The sequence below is a fragment of the Schistocerca americana genome, chromosome 1 (genome assembly GCF_021461395.2).
Source record: "Schistocerca americana isolate TAMUIC-IGC-003095 chromosome 1, iqSchAmer2.1, whole genome shotgun sequence".
Lineage (NCBI taxonomy): Eukaryota > Metazoa > Arthropoda > Insecta > Orthoptera > Acrididae > Schistocerca > Schistocerca americana.
Genome location: NC_060119.1, coordinates 146,392,172 through 146,408,874, shown reverse-complemented (window position 1 = coordinate 146,408,874; position 16,703 = coordinate 146,392,172). Strand labels below are relative to the sequence as shown.

The 16,703-nt window shown below is 44.2% G+C and overlaps 1 protein-coding gene across 1 annotated transcript in view; it reads right to left on the bottom strand.

Annotated features, from left to right (window-relative positions):
- The window catches only part of LOC124620838 (probable G-protein coupled receptor Mth-like 1), a 548,776-nt gene that overhangs the window by 442,860 nt on the left and 89,213 nt on the right, over positions 1-16,703 (bottom strand). The window contains exon 2 of the mRNA XM_047147097.1: positions 15,481-15,763. Coding sequence (XP_047003053.1) covers positions 15,481-15,763 — 283 coding nt within the window. The remainder of the gene's footprint in view (positions 1-15,480; positions 15,764-16,703) is intronic.

Here is a 16,703-nt window from a genome sequence, read left to right as displayed (position 1 = left end):
TACGACCCGTGGCTCTACCCTTCATTCGATCCCTGCGAAACCATACATTTCAGCAGGATAATGCACAACCGCATATTGCAGGTCCTGTACGGGCCTTTCTGGATACAGAAAATGTTCGACTGCTGCCCTGGTCAGCACATTCTCCAGATCTCTCACCAACTGAAAACGTCTGGTCAATGGTGGCCGAAGAACTGGCTCGTCACAATACGCCAGTCACTACTCTTGATGAACTGTGCTATCGTACTGTACACGCCATCCAATCTCTGTTTGACTCAATGCCCAGGCGTATTAAGGCCGTTATTACGGCCAGAGGTGGTTGTTGTGGGTACTGATTTCTCAGGATCTATGCACCCAGATTGCGTGAAAATATAAATACATGTCAGTTCTAGTATAATATATTTGTCCAATGAATACCCGTTTATCATCTGCTTTTCTTCTTGGTGTAGCAATTTTAATGGCCAGTAGTGGAATTTCAAGCAAAGCCGCTTAAGCGTCAGACGTCTAGATACTAGAGGAATGTCCATTAAATTACACTGAAGAGCCATATAAACTGGTGTACCTGCTTAATATCGTGTAGGGCCCCCGCGAGCACGCAGAAGTGCCGCAACACTAAGCGGCATGTACTCGACCAATGTCTGACATAGTGCTGAAGCGAACTGACACCATGAATCCTGCAGGGCTGTCAATAAATCAATAAGAGGACCAGGAGGTGGATATCTCTTCTGAACAGCACGCTGCAGGGCATTCCCGGCATGCTCAATAATGATCACTTCTGGGGAGTTTGGTGACCAGCCGAAGTGTTAAAAACTCAGAAGAGTGTCCCTGGAGTCACTCTGTAGCAATTATGGACGTGTGCGGTGGCGCATTGTCCTGCTGGAATTGCCCAAGTCCATCGGAAAGCACAATGGACATGAATGGATGCAGGTGATCAGACAGGATGCTTACGTACGTGTCACCTGTCAAAGAGTCGTATCTAGACGTATCAGGGATCATATATTACTCCAACTGCACACGCCCCATACCATTACAGAGACTCCACCAGCTTGATCACAACCCTGCTGACATGTCCGCGGCGCTATGGTTGTCCGCTATATGGCGCTGCCATAGGTCAAACGGATATCAACTGCGTTTTTTTAAAAATAGAAACCCCCATTTTTATTACATATTCTTGTAGTACGTAAAGAAATATGAATGTTTTAGTTGGAGCATTTTTTTCGCTTTGTGATACATGGCGCTGTAATAGTCAAAAACGTACAAGTACGTGGTATCACGTAACATTCCGCCAGAGAGGACGGTATTCGCTTCGCGATACATTACCCGTGTTAAAATGGACCGTTTACCAATTACGGAAAAGGTCGAGATCGTGTTGATGTATGGCTGTTGTGATCAAAATGCCCAACGGGCGTGTTCTATGTATGTTGCTCGGTATCCTGGACGACATCATCCAAGTGTCCGGACCGTTCGCCGGATAGTTACGTTATTTAAGGAAGCAGGAAGTGTTCAGGCACATGTGAAACGTCAACAACGACCTGCAACAAATGATGATGGCCATAGGTGTTTTAGCTGCTGTCGCGGCTAATCCGCACATCAGTAGCAGACAAATTGCGCGGGAATCGGGAATCTCAAAAACGTCGGTGTTAAGAATGCTACATCAACATCGACTGCACCCGTACCATATTTTTATCCAGTAGGAATTGCATAGCGACGACTTTGAATGTCGTGTACAGTTCTGCCACTGGGCACAAGAGAAATTACTGGACGATGACAGATTTTTTGCACGCGTTCTATTTAGCGACGAAGCGTCATTCACCAACAGCGGTAACGTAAACCGGCATAATATGCACTACTGGGCAACGGAAAATCCACGATGGCTGCGGCAAGGGGAACATCAGGGACCTTGGCGGGTTAATGTATGGTGCGGCATTATGGGAGGAAGGATAATTGGCTCCCATTTTATCGATGGCAATGTAAATGATGCGATGTATGCTGATTTCCTACGTAATGTTCTACCGATGTTACTACAAGATGTTTCACTGCATGACAGAATGGCGATGTACTTCCAACATGATGGAAGTACGGCACGTAGCTCGCGTACGGTTGAAGCGGTATTGAATAGCATATTTCATGACAGGTGGATTGGTCGTCGGAGCACGTTCACCGGATCTGACGTCCCTGGATTTCTTTCTGTGGGGAAAGTTGAAGGATATTTGCTATCGTGATCCACCGACAAAGCCTGACAACATGCGTCAGCGCATTGTCAATGCATGTGCGAACATTACGGAAGGCGAACTACTCGCTGTTGAGAGGAATGTCGTTACACGTATTGCCAAATGCATTCAGGTTGACGGACATCATTTTGAGCATTTATTGCTTTAATGTGGTATTTACAGGTAATCACGCAGTAACAGCATGCGTTCTCAGAAATGATAAGTTCACAAAGGTAGATCTATCACACTGGAACAACCGAAATAAAATGTTCAAACGTACCTACGTTCTGTATTTTAACATAAAAAAACCTACCTGTTACCAACTGTTCGTCTGAAATTGTGAGCCATATGATTGTGACTATTACAGCGCCATCTACCACAAAGCGAAAAAAGTGGTCCAACTAAAACATTCACATTTCTTTTCGTACTACACGAATATGTAATAAAAAATGGAGGTTCCTATTTAAAAAAACGCAGTTGTTATCCGTTTGACCTATGGCAACGCCATCTAGCGGGCCAACCATAGCGTCATCTGGTTTCCCCCTTCAAGCTAGACAAGTATCGTCTTTGTATTTTTTTCGTTTGACGCTTATTTCGTGAGATATTTGGCCTGGTCACGATCAATGGACAACCTATACTCCCGAAGCTAGTAATTGCGTTAATCTTGGCACATAAATTGGTTTTGAGAAAAAGGCTACAGTACAAGTTTTCTTTTCTCCCTCTCTTTCGAGCAGAATTAAGAACGCGGATGTTGTCGGAGGGCAGCTTGCCCACGACCTGTGTTCGTCGAGACAATGGCTGGGCGCATATCGTGGCGGCGTTTCGCAGAGCGGCCAGGATTAGCAGCGGTGGGATGCGATTGTGCAACGGCCGATTCGCCATGCCCCACGTGTCGTGTTGCATTGTGTTCGCGGCTGGCCGCTTCCCGAGGCGCGCCGGAAGCCGAACCTTAGCTGCTGCGCGACGCGATAAAACACTGGCCTAGAGAACAGCGGGCAATTCTACCGAGTTATAGCACCTTGCTTCGCGCCAGGTACCCACGCTTGTTACTACGCATTACCTTTTAAAAGGGGGCGGGGGCTCCTTCAACGCGAGTCGATTACGAACGCCGGTCTGTGAAGGATCTGAAGACGAGATTAACTTTTGCCACAAGACATTCATAAGGTCCGACAAAAACATTACATTTTTGATCATAAAACGATATTTTGTGACAATGTTTTTTTCTCCAAACCCGATATTTAAAGTAAAAAAAAATGTAGCCCAAAGATTTCTGAATGCCAACGTATATTCTTAATTTGTGTGAATTTATCGCCGGTAGTTGCTTTACAATATCTGAGAGTATGTTTCTTCCGTCGTTACAACTACAAGAAAATGCGCGTTTCGCATTATTGAAGTAAAGCATCGTCACTGATCTGTAGTGGAAGATATTTACGAAAATATTTACAATTTGATTTGTTTTCTATATCGAAAAACAATTCGTTAACAAACTGTTGGTTTTTACGTACTGTAATTTCTACTATTTTACGCCCATATCAGGGCCGGCCGCGGTGGCCGAGCGGTTCTAGGCGCTTCAGTCCAGAACCGCGCGACTGCTACGGTCACAGGTTCGAATCCTGCCTCGGGCATGGATGTGTGTGATGTCCTTACGTTAGTTAGGTTTAAGTAGTTCTAAGTTCAAGGGGACTGATGACCTCAGATGTTAAGTCCCATGGTGCTCAGAGCCAATTGAACCATTTTGAACCCACGTCAGGAAATGCAATCTACTACACTACTGGCCATTTAAATTGCTACACCAAGAAGAAATGCAGATGATAAACGGGTACTCATTGGACAAATATATTATTCTAGAACTGACATGAGATTACATTTTCACGCAGTTTGAGTGCATACATCCTGAGAAATCAGTACCCAGAACAACAACCTATGGCCGTAATAACGGCCTTGATACGCCTCGGCATTGAGTCCAACAGAGCTTGGATGACGTGTACAGGCACAGCTGCCCATGCAGCTTCAACACGATACCACAGTTCATTAAGAGTAGTGACTGGCGTATTGTGACGAGCCAGTTGCTCGGCCACCATTGACCAGACGTTTTCAGTTGGTGAGAGATCTGGAGAATATGCCGGCCAGGGCAGCAGTCGGACATTTTCTGCATCCAGAAAGGCCCGTACAGGACCTGCAACATGCGGTCGTGCATTATCCTACTGAAATGTAGGGTTTCGCAGGGATCGAATGAAGGGTAGAGCCACGGGTAGTAACACATCTGAAATGTATCGTCCACGGTTCAAAGTGCAACCATACGAACAAGAGGTGACCGAGACGTGTAACCAATGGCACCTCATATCATCATGCCAGGTAATACGCCAGTATAGCGATGACGAATATACGCTTCCAATGTGCGTTCACCGCGATGTCGCCAAACACGGATCCGACCATCATGATGCTGTAAACAGAACCTGGATTCATCCGAAAAAATGACGTTTTGCCATTCGTGCACCCAGGTTCGTCGTTGAGTACACAATCGCATACACTCCTGTCTGTGATGCAGCGTCAAGGGTAACCGCAGCCATGGTCTCCGAGCTGATAGTCCATGCTGCTGCAAACGTCGTCGAACTGTTCGTGCAAATGGTTGTCTTGCAAACGTCCCCATCTGTTGACTCAGGGATCGAGACGTGGCTGCACGATCCGTTACAGCCATGCGGATAAGATGCCTGTCATCTCGACTGCTAATGATACGAGGCCGTTGGGATCCAGCACGACGTTCCGTATTACTCTCCTGAACCCACCGATTCCATAATCTGCTAACAATCATTGGATCTCGACCAACGCGAACAGCAATGTCGCGATACGATAAACCGCAATCGCGATAGGCTACAACCTGACCTTTATCAACGTCGGAAACGTGCTGGTACGCATTTCTCCTCCTTACACGAGGCATCACAACAACGTTTCACCAGGTAACGCCGGTCAACTGCTGTTTGTGTATGAGAAATCGGTTGGAAACTTTCCTCATGTCAGCACGTTTTAGGTGTCGCCACCGGCGCCAGCCTTGTATGAACGCTCTGAAAAGCTAATCATTTGCGTATCACAGCATCTTCTTCCTGTCGGTTAAATTTCGCGTCTGTAGCACGTCATCTTCGTGGTGTAGCAATTTTAATGGCCAGTAGTGTACCACATTTTGGTTCCTTTCTTTGTTAGGCACTTCGTTAGGCCACAATTGTCAGTGCCTAACTAAGAAAGGAACCAAAAACGCTCTAGGAGACGGCATTTCCTGCTGTAGGTGAAAAAGCAAGCAGAAATTACCGTAAGTAAAAATCAACAATTTGCTAACGAACTGTTTTTCGATCTAGAAAACAAAGCAAATTGTAAATATCTTTCATTACAGATCATTGACGATGCTTTACTTCAGTAAATCGAAAGGCGTCTGGTGCGAAAAACACGCACATCCTTGTAGTTGTAGAGACAGGACAAAAATACCCGCAGAAAGACAATGCATAATTAAAAAGTCGAGGCTGAGAGCTACCCATCGTCTACGTTGTTTTTTTAAACTAATGTTCTCTATCGTACCGTGCTAGAAGCAACATACAATTTCCTTGCACTCTGTGCTTATTAAATATTAAAAACTGATTATTCAGCTCTGTTTCAATTCTTAAGATCGGATGACGTACACAACTTGAAATGACATGTTCTGGATTAAATGTATTATTTATACTTACACAGGCTGTTTTCAAAAGGTTGAGACCACGTTAATTGACCAAATGATTCGAGCTTTATTTCTGTTCTTTCGTTAATAATTCCCTTAATAGAGAAAATGTCTATCTCTGTCAATAACGAAGTCCGATTATATTAATTCAGACACCACTCAGATACATACACATAAATAATTATTCTCGCCGCGCTCGCTCATTTATAGTAGTGGATGTTGTGCTTTTGTGTACGCTTAATACTGTATGCATGTACGTAATTGTTTTGATCCGTGACGCTTCGCTAATATTACATACCGAGACGGACATTGTTAATGTGTGTTCTACCGCCCCGCGGTCTGAGGCGCCAAGTCTCTGATTGCGCGGCCCCTCCCGCCGGAGGTTCGAGTCCTCCCTCGGGCGTGTGTGTGTGTGTGTGTGTGTCTGTGTTTGTGTTGTTCTTAGACTAAGTTACTTTAAGTAGTGTGTAAATCTAGGGATCGATAACCTCAGCAGTTTGATCCTGTAGGAATTCTCTATCTCTCTCTCTTTCACACACACACACACACACACACACACACACACACACACACACTTGTGTGTTCTACCACAAAAGAGGCTAAACATCTAACAGCGGAAAATGATACACAAGTTTCACAATACCCGGACACCGTGCGTAAAAGAAGCAGTTTTTATTAAAATTGCTTTATTTAACATTCAGAGTCACTTCTATTGAATGGCAAAATTAGTTTTTCTATTAAATTCTTGTGTATCTTGATCGAGTCAAATTTGATATTACTACGGACGTTTCGGCTGTTGATGCTGACGATAGCATTTGTCGGGGTGACTACTTGTGTTGTGGATACTGCTTCGCTTATAAATACGTGAACAGAGAAAATAATTTTCATTCAAAAACCTCTTTTAACAGCAAGAAAGTTCCGTCTGCTGGTGGAGAAAAATAGTTGTTCATGTCGTTAGCTTTTACTTAAGAAGAAAGGGAATAGAACCTAATGGGTACAGTAAAAACGCGCTGCGCATACTACCCGACCACGATATTACTGCACTTGGCCTTCCGTGGCAGTTATTAGACACACATGGCGACCTTGCAGTCATCAAGTACAGTGGTGACTAAGGAAACCACATCACACCGTGAAATATTCACGACAGTTATGTACATAATATTATCAAGTGTTTCAGCGTGTACTCGTGTAGTATCACAATAAAAACTCACAATAAGCCGACCGAAGCGTTCTCACTCCCAGGTGCAATAATTTTGTGATCGACAAATAAACTTGCAAGTATTGTTTGATGTGTGTATATTTATATACACTAAGGATGAAAGTAACTGACCATGCCAGTTCTTTTACTCTAGTATGTGTCACATACAACAATTTCACAGGTACTACAGTACAAAAGCTGCCACGACCAGGTCTCGAAACCGGGACCCTTTGTACGACAAACTGACGCTCTACTGGCTTGCCCACGCGAGCTCTACATGACAGGCGCTTACAGTTAGCTTTTGCTCCGTAGGCCAGGTTCTACTTATTACTGATTACGCACTTTTTCCAGGATGATAGCACAAAATATATGAGAGTTTTGGTTGATATTCTGTCGGTACAGACATGACTAACATCTGGAGGTTTGGGTGTAAGCGACGTGATGTTATACAGGGTGTTTATAAATGAATATCGGGGTTTTAATGTGTGGTGTCACCGCCAGACACCACACTTGCTGGGTGGTAGCCTTTAAATCGGCCGCGGTCCATTAGTATACGCCGGTCCCGCGTGTCGCCACTGTCAGTGATTGCAGACCGAGCGCCGCCACACGGCAGGTCTAGAGAGACTTACTAGCACTCGCCCCAGTTGTACAGCCGACTTAGCCAGAGATGGATCCCTGACAACTACGCTCTCATTTGCCGAGACGATAGTTAGCATAGCCTTCAGCTACGTCATTTGCTACGACCTAGCAAGGCGCCATAGCATTTGATATTATATAATATTGTGGTTATAACATGTACCGTCAAGAGAGATGTTCTACAATTGTGGATTAAAGTTAAGTATTACATCAACTACGTACTTTATTTGCTACTATTAATTCCTTTAACTGTTCCAGACCTCACGCCAATCTGCGTGAGCTTAACGCGTGCCTTTCGGCTTCCTCTCATTGTGACTTGGCTGTCTTGCCAAGTCACAACATAATGCTTTATAATATTTATTATATTAAACTAACAGTTATAAATGATATGTCGAATGAAAGAGCAATTCAGTTTTACCAAGAACCTTATAAATGTTCAATGTGAGCAACATTTGTCACATGGCACACATCAAATCTATAGCAGTGTTCTTCCCAAATGTTGATAAGTATGCCTCCAGTGATTGTAGTAACAGCTGCTTCAATCCGGTTTCATAATTCAGGGAGGTCTGCTGGTAGCGGAGGCACGTACACACGATCCTTGATGAAGCCACAAAGGAAAAAATCGAATGGCGTTATGTCAGGTGAACGTGGAGGCCATGCAAAGTAAGCCGTCATTGGGCCCCTTGCGCCCTATCCAGCACTTGGGTACAGTGAAGTTCAACCAATCGCATACTTCGGTATGCCAGTGAGGTGGCGCACCATCTTGTTGGAAAATGAAGTTCCCTGGCTCATCTTCTTCCAACTGAGGGAGGAGCCATTGCTGTAGTGTATCAAGGTAAGAAGTGCCAGTTACAGTAGGTTCACCAAAAAAGAAAGGCCAATAAGCTTTCCGCTGGGATAAGGCACAAAAAACAGTCGCATTAGGGGAATCTCGTTGCATTTGTACCACGTAGTGAGGATTTTCTGAGCCCCAGATGTGCACATTGTGAGTGGTAACATGTCCACTAAGGTGAAGGATCGATCATCACTGAAGACAACATGATCCACAAAATCTTCATCGTCATGAAACAACATTTCGTTTTTGAAGTTGGCACGTAATCCATGGTCTGCCGCCTTAGAGCCTATAATAACTGTAAATGGTAAGGACGTAGCTGTATGTGTTTTCTTAAAGCTTTCCAAACAGTCGACATGGTGACTTGTAATTCACGACAAGCCTTCCGGACTGATTTCTTTGAGCTACGAGTGAACAACTCTCTCACTTGCTCAACAGTCTCTTCACTAACTCTTGGTTGTCCTGTGCTCTTCCCTTTACAGAGGCAACCGGTAGCTTCAAATTGATGATGCCATCTACGAATGTTATTATCACTTGGAGGATCACAACCGAACTTCAGCCGGAACGCACGTTGCACAGTAACTACAGATTCGGTCTTTGCAAACTACAAATCACAAAACGCTTTCTGTTCACTAGTCGCAATCTTCGCTACTACCGCTGTCTAGCGGATTGCGGCGGAAACATTGCACTCTGCGCATGCGCACTGGTGCCAAACACAACTGTTCGAGTTGATCTTTCATTTGACATATCATTTATAACTGTAAGTTTAATGTAGTGAACATTATAAAGCGTTAAAACCCCGATATTCATCTATAAACACCCTGTATTATGTCTGAAGTTCCGTCTAGTCGGAACACACCGCCATATGACGGCGAAGTTCATTTGTCTTCTGTGACGATTCGTCATTGTCTTTTACGGATTGACCACGATACGGAGTTTACACGCTTCTGGAACGGACGCACCGTCGCCGGAAACCGCGTCGGCTGTCTCCGTCCGTCATTTTGAGGAATGCTGGCGTGACGTAATTAAGACTGGACGGTCCGTGGCGTGGAAAGGAGGAGCGTCGGCGGAACGCCGCACTTCCGGAAACGCACACAAAACTGGCGAGCGCCGGCTACGGGGTCAACGCCACCGCACGTCTCCACTGCGTTCTCTCACTCTTGATACATTCTCTTGATGCCCTCGGGTCATGGCACAAGTGAACCCTTGGCCCCAGACTCCTCCAATGGATGCAGCAAGTAACAAATGAAATCCGTAAGTAGACAGCAATGTACATACAGAGTCATCAAAGCCCTGAGCAAGGAAGAAAAAGGAATCACTACATTGAACATTATATCCAATGAACAATGGGTAAATCATTAGCCAGATTTATGGTGTACATAGAAGGTGGAAGATAACACTAGAGAATGTATGTACTATGAAACAGTAGATTCAGTTACTATGGGGGAACTGAAAGAGGCTTTGGAAGGCATGAGGAATAGGAAAGTTAGCGGAACTGATGGAATAAATGCAAAACTAATTCAATATGGAGTCTTATCGCTAGATAAAAGACTTTTACAATTAATAAGTGAATGTTGGAGGAACTGCAAGAGCCCAGAGCTTTGGTGTACACCAGAAGTGATCTCAGTTTTCAAGCAAGGGAAACGCAATGACTAAAACCCATAGTAGCATCAGTCTTCTCAACAGTGACTACAAACTATAAGCAAAGATCATCATGTGTACAAAAGCTATTATTTCTGCGGAACAAAATGGATTTAGGTCGGGTCGTCATGCAGAGACAATGTGTTTGTAATCAAGAACATTACAACAAAACGCAGAAATTTAATATAAACGGTGGGGCAAATGAAAGTGGCCCAGGCGAATGGATACTACTGGATGTGAAGCCGTCCGGTGTGGCCGAGCGGTTCTAGGCGCTTCGGGCTTCCGAAAGCACAGATACCATCTTAGTATATATATATATATATATATATATATATATATATAGTTAAGGCTCACCGGCCACTTGACCATCTTCTTCTTCTTCTGTGCGAATGCACAAACAGGGAATCGGCAACGCGCCGCGAGTAATGAGTATAATGGGCGGGGGCACGACGAATGTAGTGCGGGACAATACGTTGAGAATGTGGGTTTCGCGGGAGGCGTGCCAGAGATAAATCCCTGTAGTCGCTATCCTCTGTGACCCCGGTGGCTCGGATAGAGCGTCTGCCATGTAAGCAAGTCTGAAAGTGGATGTGAGTATCACGCTAATGTAATGAAAAGGCTTCACAGAAATTTACGCATTGTAAAGAATACAGGCGGGAAGCGATTAGAAGAAACTCTCACTGACGAAGGTGTTTAATATTCACATTGACTTTATTCTGCGTATAAATGTAAAGTAAACAGAGGAATTAAGATAACGAATGAGGAATATGTAAACATGCCTCTGTTTGCACACGATTTCGTTATTATTGAAAAGAATGAAATTGACGTGTAAAGATGAGTATAGTAGCTGAAGCGAAATAGTCAAGAAGGTTGGTTGGTTGGTTTGGGGAAGGAGACCAGACAGCGTGGTCATCGGTCTCACCGGATTAGGGAAGGACTGGGAAGGAAGTCGGCCGTGCCCTTTCGGAGGAGCCATCCCGGCATTTGCCTGGAGCGATTTAGGGAAATCACGGAAAACCTAAATCAGGATGGCCGGACGCGGGATTGAACCGTCGTCCTCCCGAATGCGAGTCCAGTGTCTAACCACTGCGCCACCCCGCTCGGTCAATAGTCAAGAAGTACAACTTTAATATTTGTGATAGTAAAACCAAAATAATGAAATTCCAAGGAAAATATCCAGTCAGATCAAAAATTAATCAAAAGTTTTCAATAACATTAATCGCGTTTGGGCGTTGAACTGAGTCGGCGACACCAGATGAAAATTTGTGCTGGACCGCGACTCGAACCCGTGTCTCCTGTGTAGCGAGAGCGTCGTCTTAACTGCGTAGGTCATCCGAACACGCTTCCCATCCGACCGAAATTTTCGACCAGTTAAACGTTACTAGCGTAACGTCACCGACTCATCAACACCTCTGTCGCAATTTCGGATTCCTGTAAGAGATCGGGCTCGGTTTGCATCCGCACTGAAAGAATGGATCTTCGGTCATCGCACCTTATTGGTATATATATCACAAACTGTTTTGCCCGCATCTCGTGGTCGTGCGGTAGCGTTCTCGCTTCCCACGCCCGGGTTCCCGGGTTCGATTCCCGGCGGGGTCAGGGATTTTCTCTGCCTCGTGATGGCTGGGTGTTGTGTGCTGTCCTTAGGTTAGTTAGGTTTAAGTCGTTCTAAGTTCTAGGGGACTTATGACCACAGCAGTTGAGTCCCATAGTGCTCAGAGCCATTTGAACCATTTTGAACAAACTGTTTTGGATCATTCAGCTTACTTAGGCTGGGGCGTTAGTTTTAATTTTGAATCTCATATTGAAAATAAAATGCATTAAATTCAGTCTGTGGTACCATTAGCAGAACATTAGGACATAAAGTACAAAACGACCCTTGAAATGAAGTGATGGCGGTTCCTATGTCATCATATGAAAGCGAAAAGCTGAGTTACTAAAAAAATGAAAAACAAAAAATTTAAAAAATCAGATCGCAGAGATGAGTTTCATAAGGAAAACGAAGCACTGCGCATGAACAGACGTGATTAAAAATAAAGATATTGGAACAGAATTTAACATTTTCAAAGTGAATGAAAAAATTCAAAAGTATCATGAAAACTGGAGACAACAGCTCATGAGAGTGCCAAGTCACAGAATACCCGAGACGATGCTGAACTACAAGACGAATGGGAAAAGATACACTGGAAGACTTTGAGAAAGATAGGAATTATTTAGTCAATGAGTTCAGAACAGAGAGCCTAATATTTGAAAAGAGAGACGATGATGGTGATGAAATCCGTAAGCTGGATTTGTGGTGTATGTTGAATGGGGGCCTCAGAATTTATTTTTTATTGACCTCTAGTTTGGAAAACGCCTCAAATAGGAAGCTTCGCTAGAACAGTGGTTGCCGACCTTTCTTATACCATTACCACTGAGTGCAATTGGACATTAATTAGTACCTCCCACCCTGCCCTGCTGATTGTTGCACCCCTCCCACATTATCACCAACTTCGGCACATAAGTAAACAGCAGAATGAAAGACTTTTCTTGGAATACTTTTTTAAAATGATGAAGGTTGAATGATATATAGTTAGTTTGTGTGTGTGTGTGTGTGTGTGTGTGTGTGTGTGTGAATGAATGACGAAGGGATTCGTGGTGCTTCTCAAGTGCTACTCGCAACTCCTCAGATAAGAACGCTGACTATCCACAGTGAGGGCAGACACTTCTTACAAAACAAAAACATGCTTCCCCTACATTACTACTCTCCATTGTGGCATTTGCCTGACCTGCACACTACAATCCCACTTAAAATCAACCAAGTTAAAATATGTGCACTATACTTCGTAAAGCACTTGATTGCAGCTATCCTTACTTTAGAACTGGCAGAAAAGGAAAGACTTCAGGCTGTTAGTGCTTTGTGTCATACCACAGCCACTAATATTAATGATGATAGTACTGTGTACAGCACTATAGTATCCCTTTATGTAGTAACTGCTGTTTCTTAATGCCAATTAATATATTTTTCTGTTTCGAAGAGATTAATGAAGCAATTTCTGGACTACTGCGGGTACTATCTATAACTTGGAGAAGATATTTTCTTCAGATATTTAGCATTTGTTACGCGTATGTCTCACTTTTTATCATCAGCGAAGTACGGGAGAAAGCACAGCTCAAGTATGCAGTGGAAGGACAATGTGACGAACCTGTAACCTTCATCGCATTTATGCTACTAACTGAGAAGAATAATTATTGATAACTTATACAATCAGTGTCAAAGACTTAGAAATCTGTGATAACAGTAATGATCTTTTGAAAATACTTCAGTTTCGGGACTCAAACATAATCAAATCATTTAGCTTTTAGCCCTCAGAAAATTTCATTTTACCTCTCAGGGGGTAATTATCCCCAGGATGAGAACCACTGTTTTAGAGCGTGTATCACATCGACAGAAAGTGCAAAATGGCTAAGCAGGGATGGTTGGAGGACAAATGTAAGGATGTGGAGGCATATCTCACTAGGGGTAAGATAGATACTGCCTACAGAAAAATTAAAGAGACCTTTGGAGCAAAGAGAACCACTTGCATGAATATCAAGAGCTCAGATAGAAACCCAGTTCTAAGCAAAGAAGGGAGAGCAGAAATGTAGAAGGAGTATGTAGAGGGTCTATACAAGGGCGATGTACTTGAGGACAATGTTATGCAAATGGAAGAGGATGTAGACGTAGATGAAATGGGAGACATGATACTGCGTGAAGAGTTTGACAGAGCACTGAAAGACCTAAGTCGAAACAAGCCCCCGGGAGTAGACAACATTCCATTAGCAAGCCTTGGGAGACAAAACTCTACCATCTGGTGAGCAAGATATATGAGACAGGCGAAATACCCTCAGATTTTCAGAACAATATAATAATTCCAATCCCAAAGAAAGCAGGTGTTGACAGATGTGAAAATTACCGAACTATCAGTTTAATAAGGCACGGCTGCAAAACACTAACGCGAATTCTTTACAGACGAATGGAAAAACTAGTAGAAGCTGACCTCGGGGAAGATCAGTTTGGATTCCGTAGAAGTGTTGGAACTCGTGAGGCAAAACTGTCCTTACGACTTATCTTAGAAGATAGACTAAGAAAAGGCAAACCTACGTTTCTAGCGTTTGTAGACTTACAGGAAGCCTTTGACAATGTTGACTGGCATATTCTCTTTCAAATTCTGAAGATGGCAGGAGTAAAATACAGGGAGCGAAAGGCTATTTACAATTTGTACAGAAACCAGATGAGTCAAGGGGCATGAAAGGGAAGCAGTGGTTGGGAAGGGAGTGAGACAGGGTTGTAGCCTATCCCCGATGCTATTCAATCTGTATATTGAGCAAGCAGTGAAGGAAACAAAAGAAAAATTCGGAGTAGGTATTAAAATCCATGGAGAAGAAATAAAAACGTTGAGGTTCGCCGATGACATTGTAATTGTGTCAGAGACAGCAAAGGACTTGGAAGAGCAGTTGAAAGGAATGGACAGTGTCTTGAAAGGAGGGTATAAGATGAACATCAACAAAAGCAGAACGAGGATGATGGAATGCAGTCGAATTAAGTCGGATGATGCTGAGGGAATTAAATTAGGAAACGAGACACTTAAAATGGTAAAGGAGTTTTGCTATTTGCGGACCAAAATAACTGATGATGGCCGAAGTAGAGAGGATATAAAATGTAGACTGGCAATGGCAAGGAAAGCGTTTCTGAAGAAGAGACATTTGTTAACATCGAGTATAGATTTAAGTGTCAGGAAGTCGTTTCTGAAAGTATTTGTATGGAGTGTAGCCATGTATGAAAGTGAAACATGGAGGATAAATAGTTTGGACAAGAAGAGAATAGAAGCTTTCGAAATGTGGTGCTACAGAAGAATGCTGAAGATTGGATGGGTAGATCACATAAATAATGTGGAGGTATTGAATAGAACTGGGGAGAAGAGAAATTTGTGGCACAACTTGACTAGAAGAAGGGATCGGCTGGTAGGACATGTTTTGAGGCATCAAGAGATCACCAATTTAGTATTGGAGGGCAGCGTGGAGGGTAAAAATCGCAGAGGGATACCAAGAGACGAATACACTAAGCAGATTCAGAAGGATGTAGGTTGCAGTAGGTACTGGGAGATGAAGAAGCTTGCACAGGATAGAGTAGCATGGGGAGCTGCATCAAACCAGTCTCTGGACTGATGACCAGAACAACTACTACAACAACAACACATCGACTAGTGGTAGTAAGAGATAGATGGAGAGACCCGGTACTGACCGACGAGGAAGCAGAGCAGGCCGCGTCCCCAGGCGTCGCTCATCTGCGTGGCGGCGAGCAGCACGTCTCCGACGAGCAGGCAGGCGACGTAGCAGGTCTGGCAGCGCCAGTGCAGCGCGTGGCTGGCGGCGGGCAGCAGGGACCCGGCGCACAGCGTCGCCGTCAGAAACAGCGCCGACACGCACAGCCCGGCCGGGTACAGCGAGAAGCGCACGTCCCCTCCAGACACGTGCGACACCACGCGCGACCGACGCGCTGACACCGTCTCCGGGCACGCCAGCACCTGCAAAAAAATAAATAAACACCCCGCACTCTATACTCACACCCATGTGGATGCTGAGCAATGTCAGACGCACTTCATAGTTGGAAACGACCAATTAAATTAAAAATACAGCGTATTCCCAAAATGACTTTACAACTTCGAAAATTCATATAAATTAATTCATAATACCTACAGAGGCGATTGTAGTGTCAATTTGTAGGGAAATACTTCAAGTTTTGTCTCGTATAGTTCGGTAGTGCCGAATCGCACCGTCAGGAGCGCTAGCGGCAGTTGCGTTAAAGATGGCTTCCTTCACTGAACCCCAGCGTGCTAGCTGTGTGTTTTGGTTTGAAGCCCGCATCTCGTGGTCGTGCGGTAGCGTTCTCGCTTCCCACGCCCGGGTTCCCGGGTTCGATTCCCGGCGGGGTCAGGGATTTTCTCTGCCTCGTGATGGCTGGGTGTTGTGTGCTGTCCTTAGGTTAGTTAGGTTTAAGTAGTTCTAAGTTCTAGGCGACTGAGGACCTCAGCAGTTGAGTCGCATAGTGCTCAGAGCCATTTGAGCCAATACGAAATGCTGCATGTTTTCTCGGATTGTACAAGTGCATTCTTGTATTTAAAATGTTTATTAAAAGCAGTTTTTCACTGGTTTACTGTTTTATTTAGTAAGAAGTGCTACATGTTGTCTCGAGTCCTTGTTTCCTGAGACTAGTATGACCTGCCCCCCCCCCCCCCTATTTCAGATCCTGGGTACACCCTTGGTCAACATCCCTACGAAATCGATCCAGTGTGGGTCTCGCGAACTGCAAATCCCACATACGACTGTTTGGTGTGTGTTGAGAAACAGTTTGCATTTGAAACCGTACATACTGCTGAAACTGCTCGCAAGAACTTCTGTGCGGGTCAATCGGTTACACGAGGATCAATATTTCTTGAAAAAATCATCTTTTCTGACGATTCAACT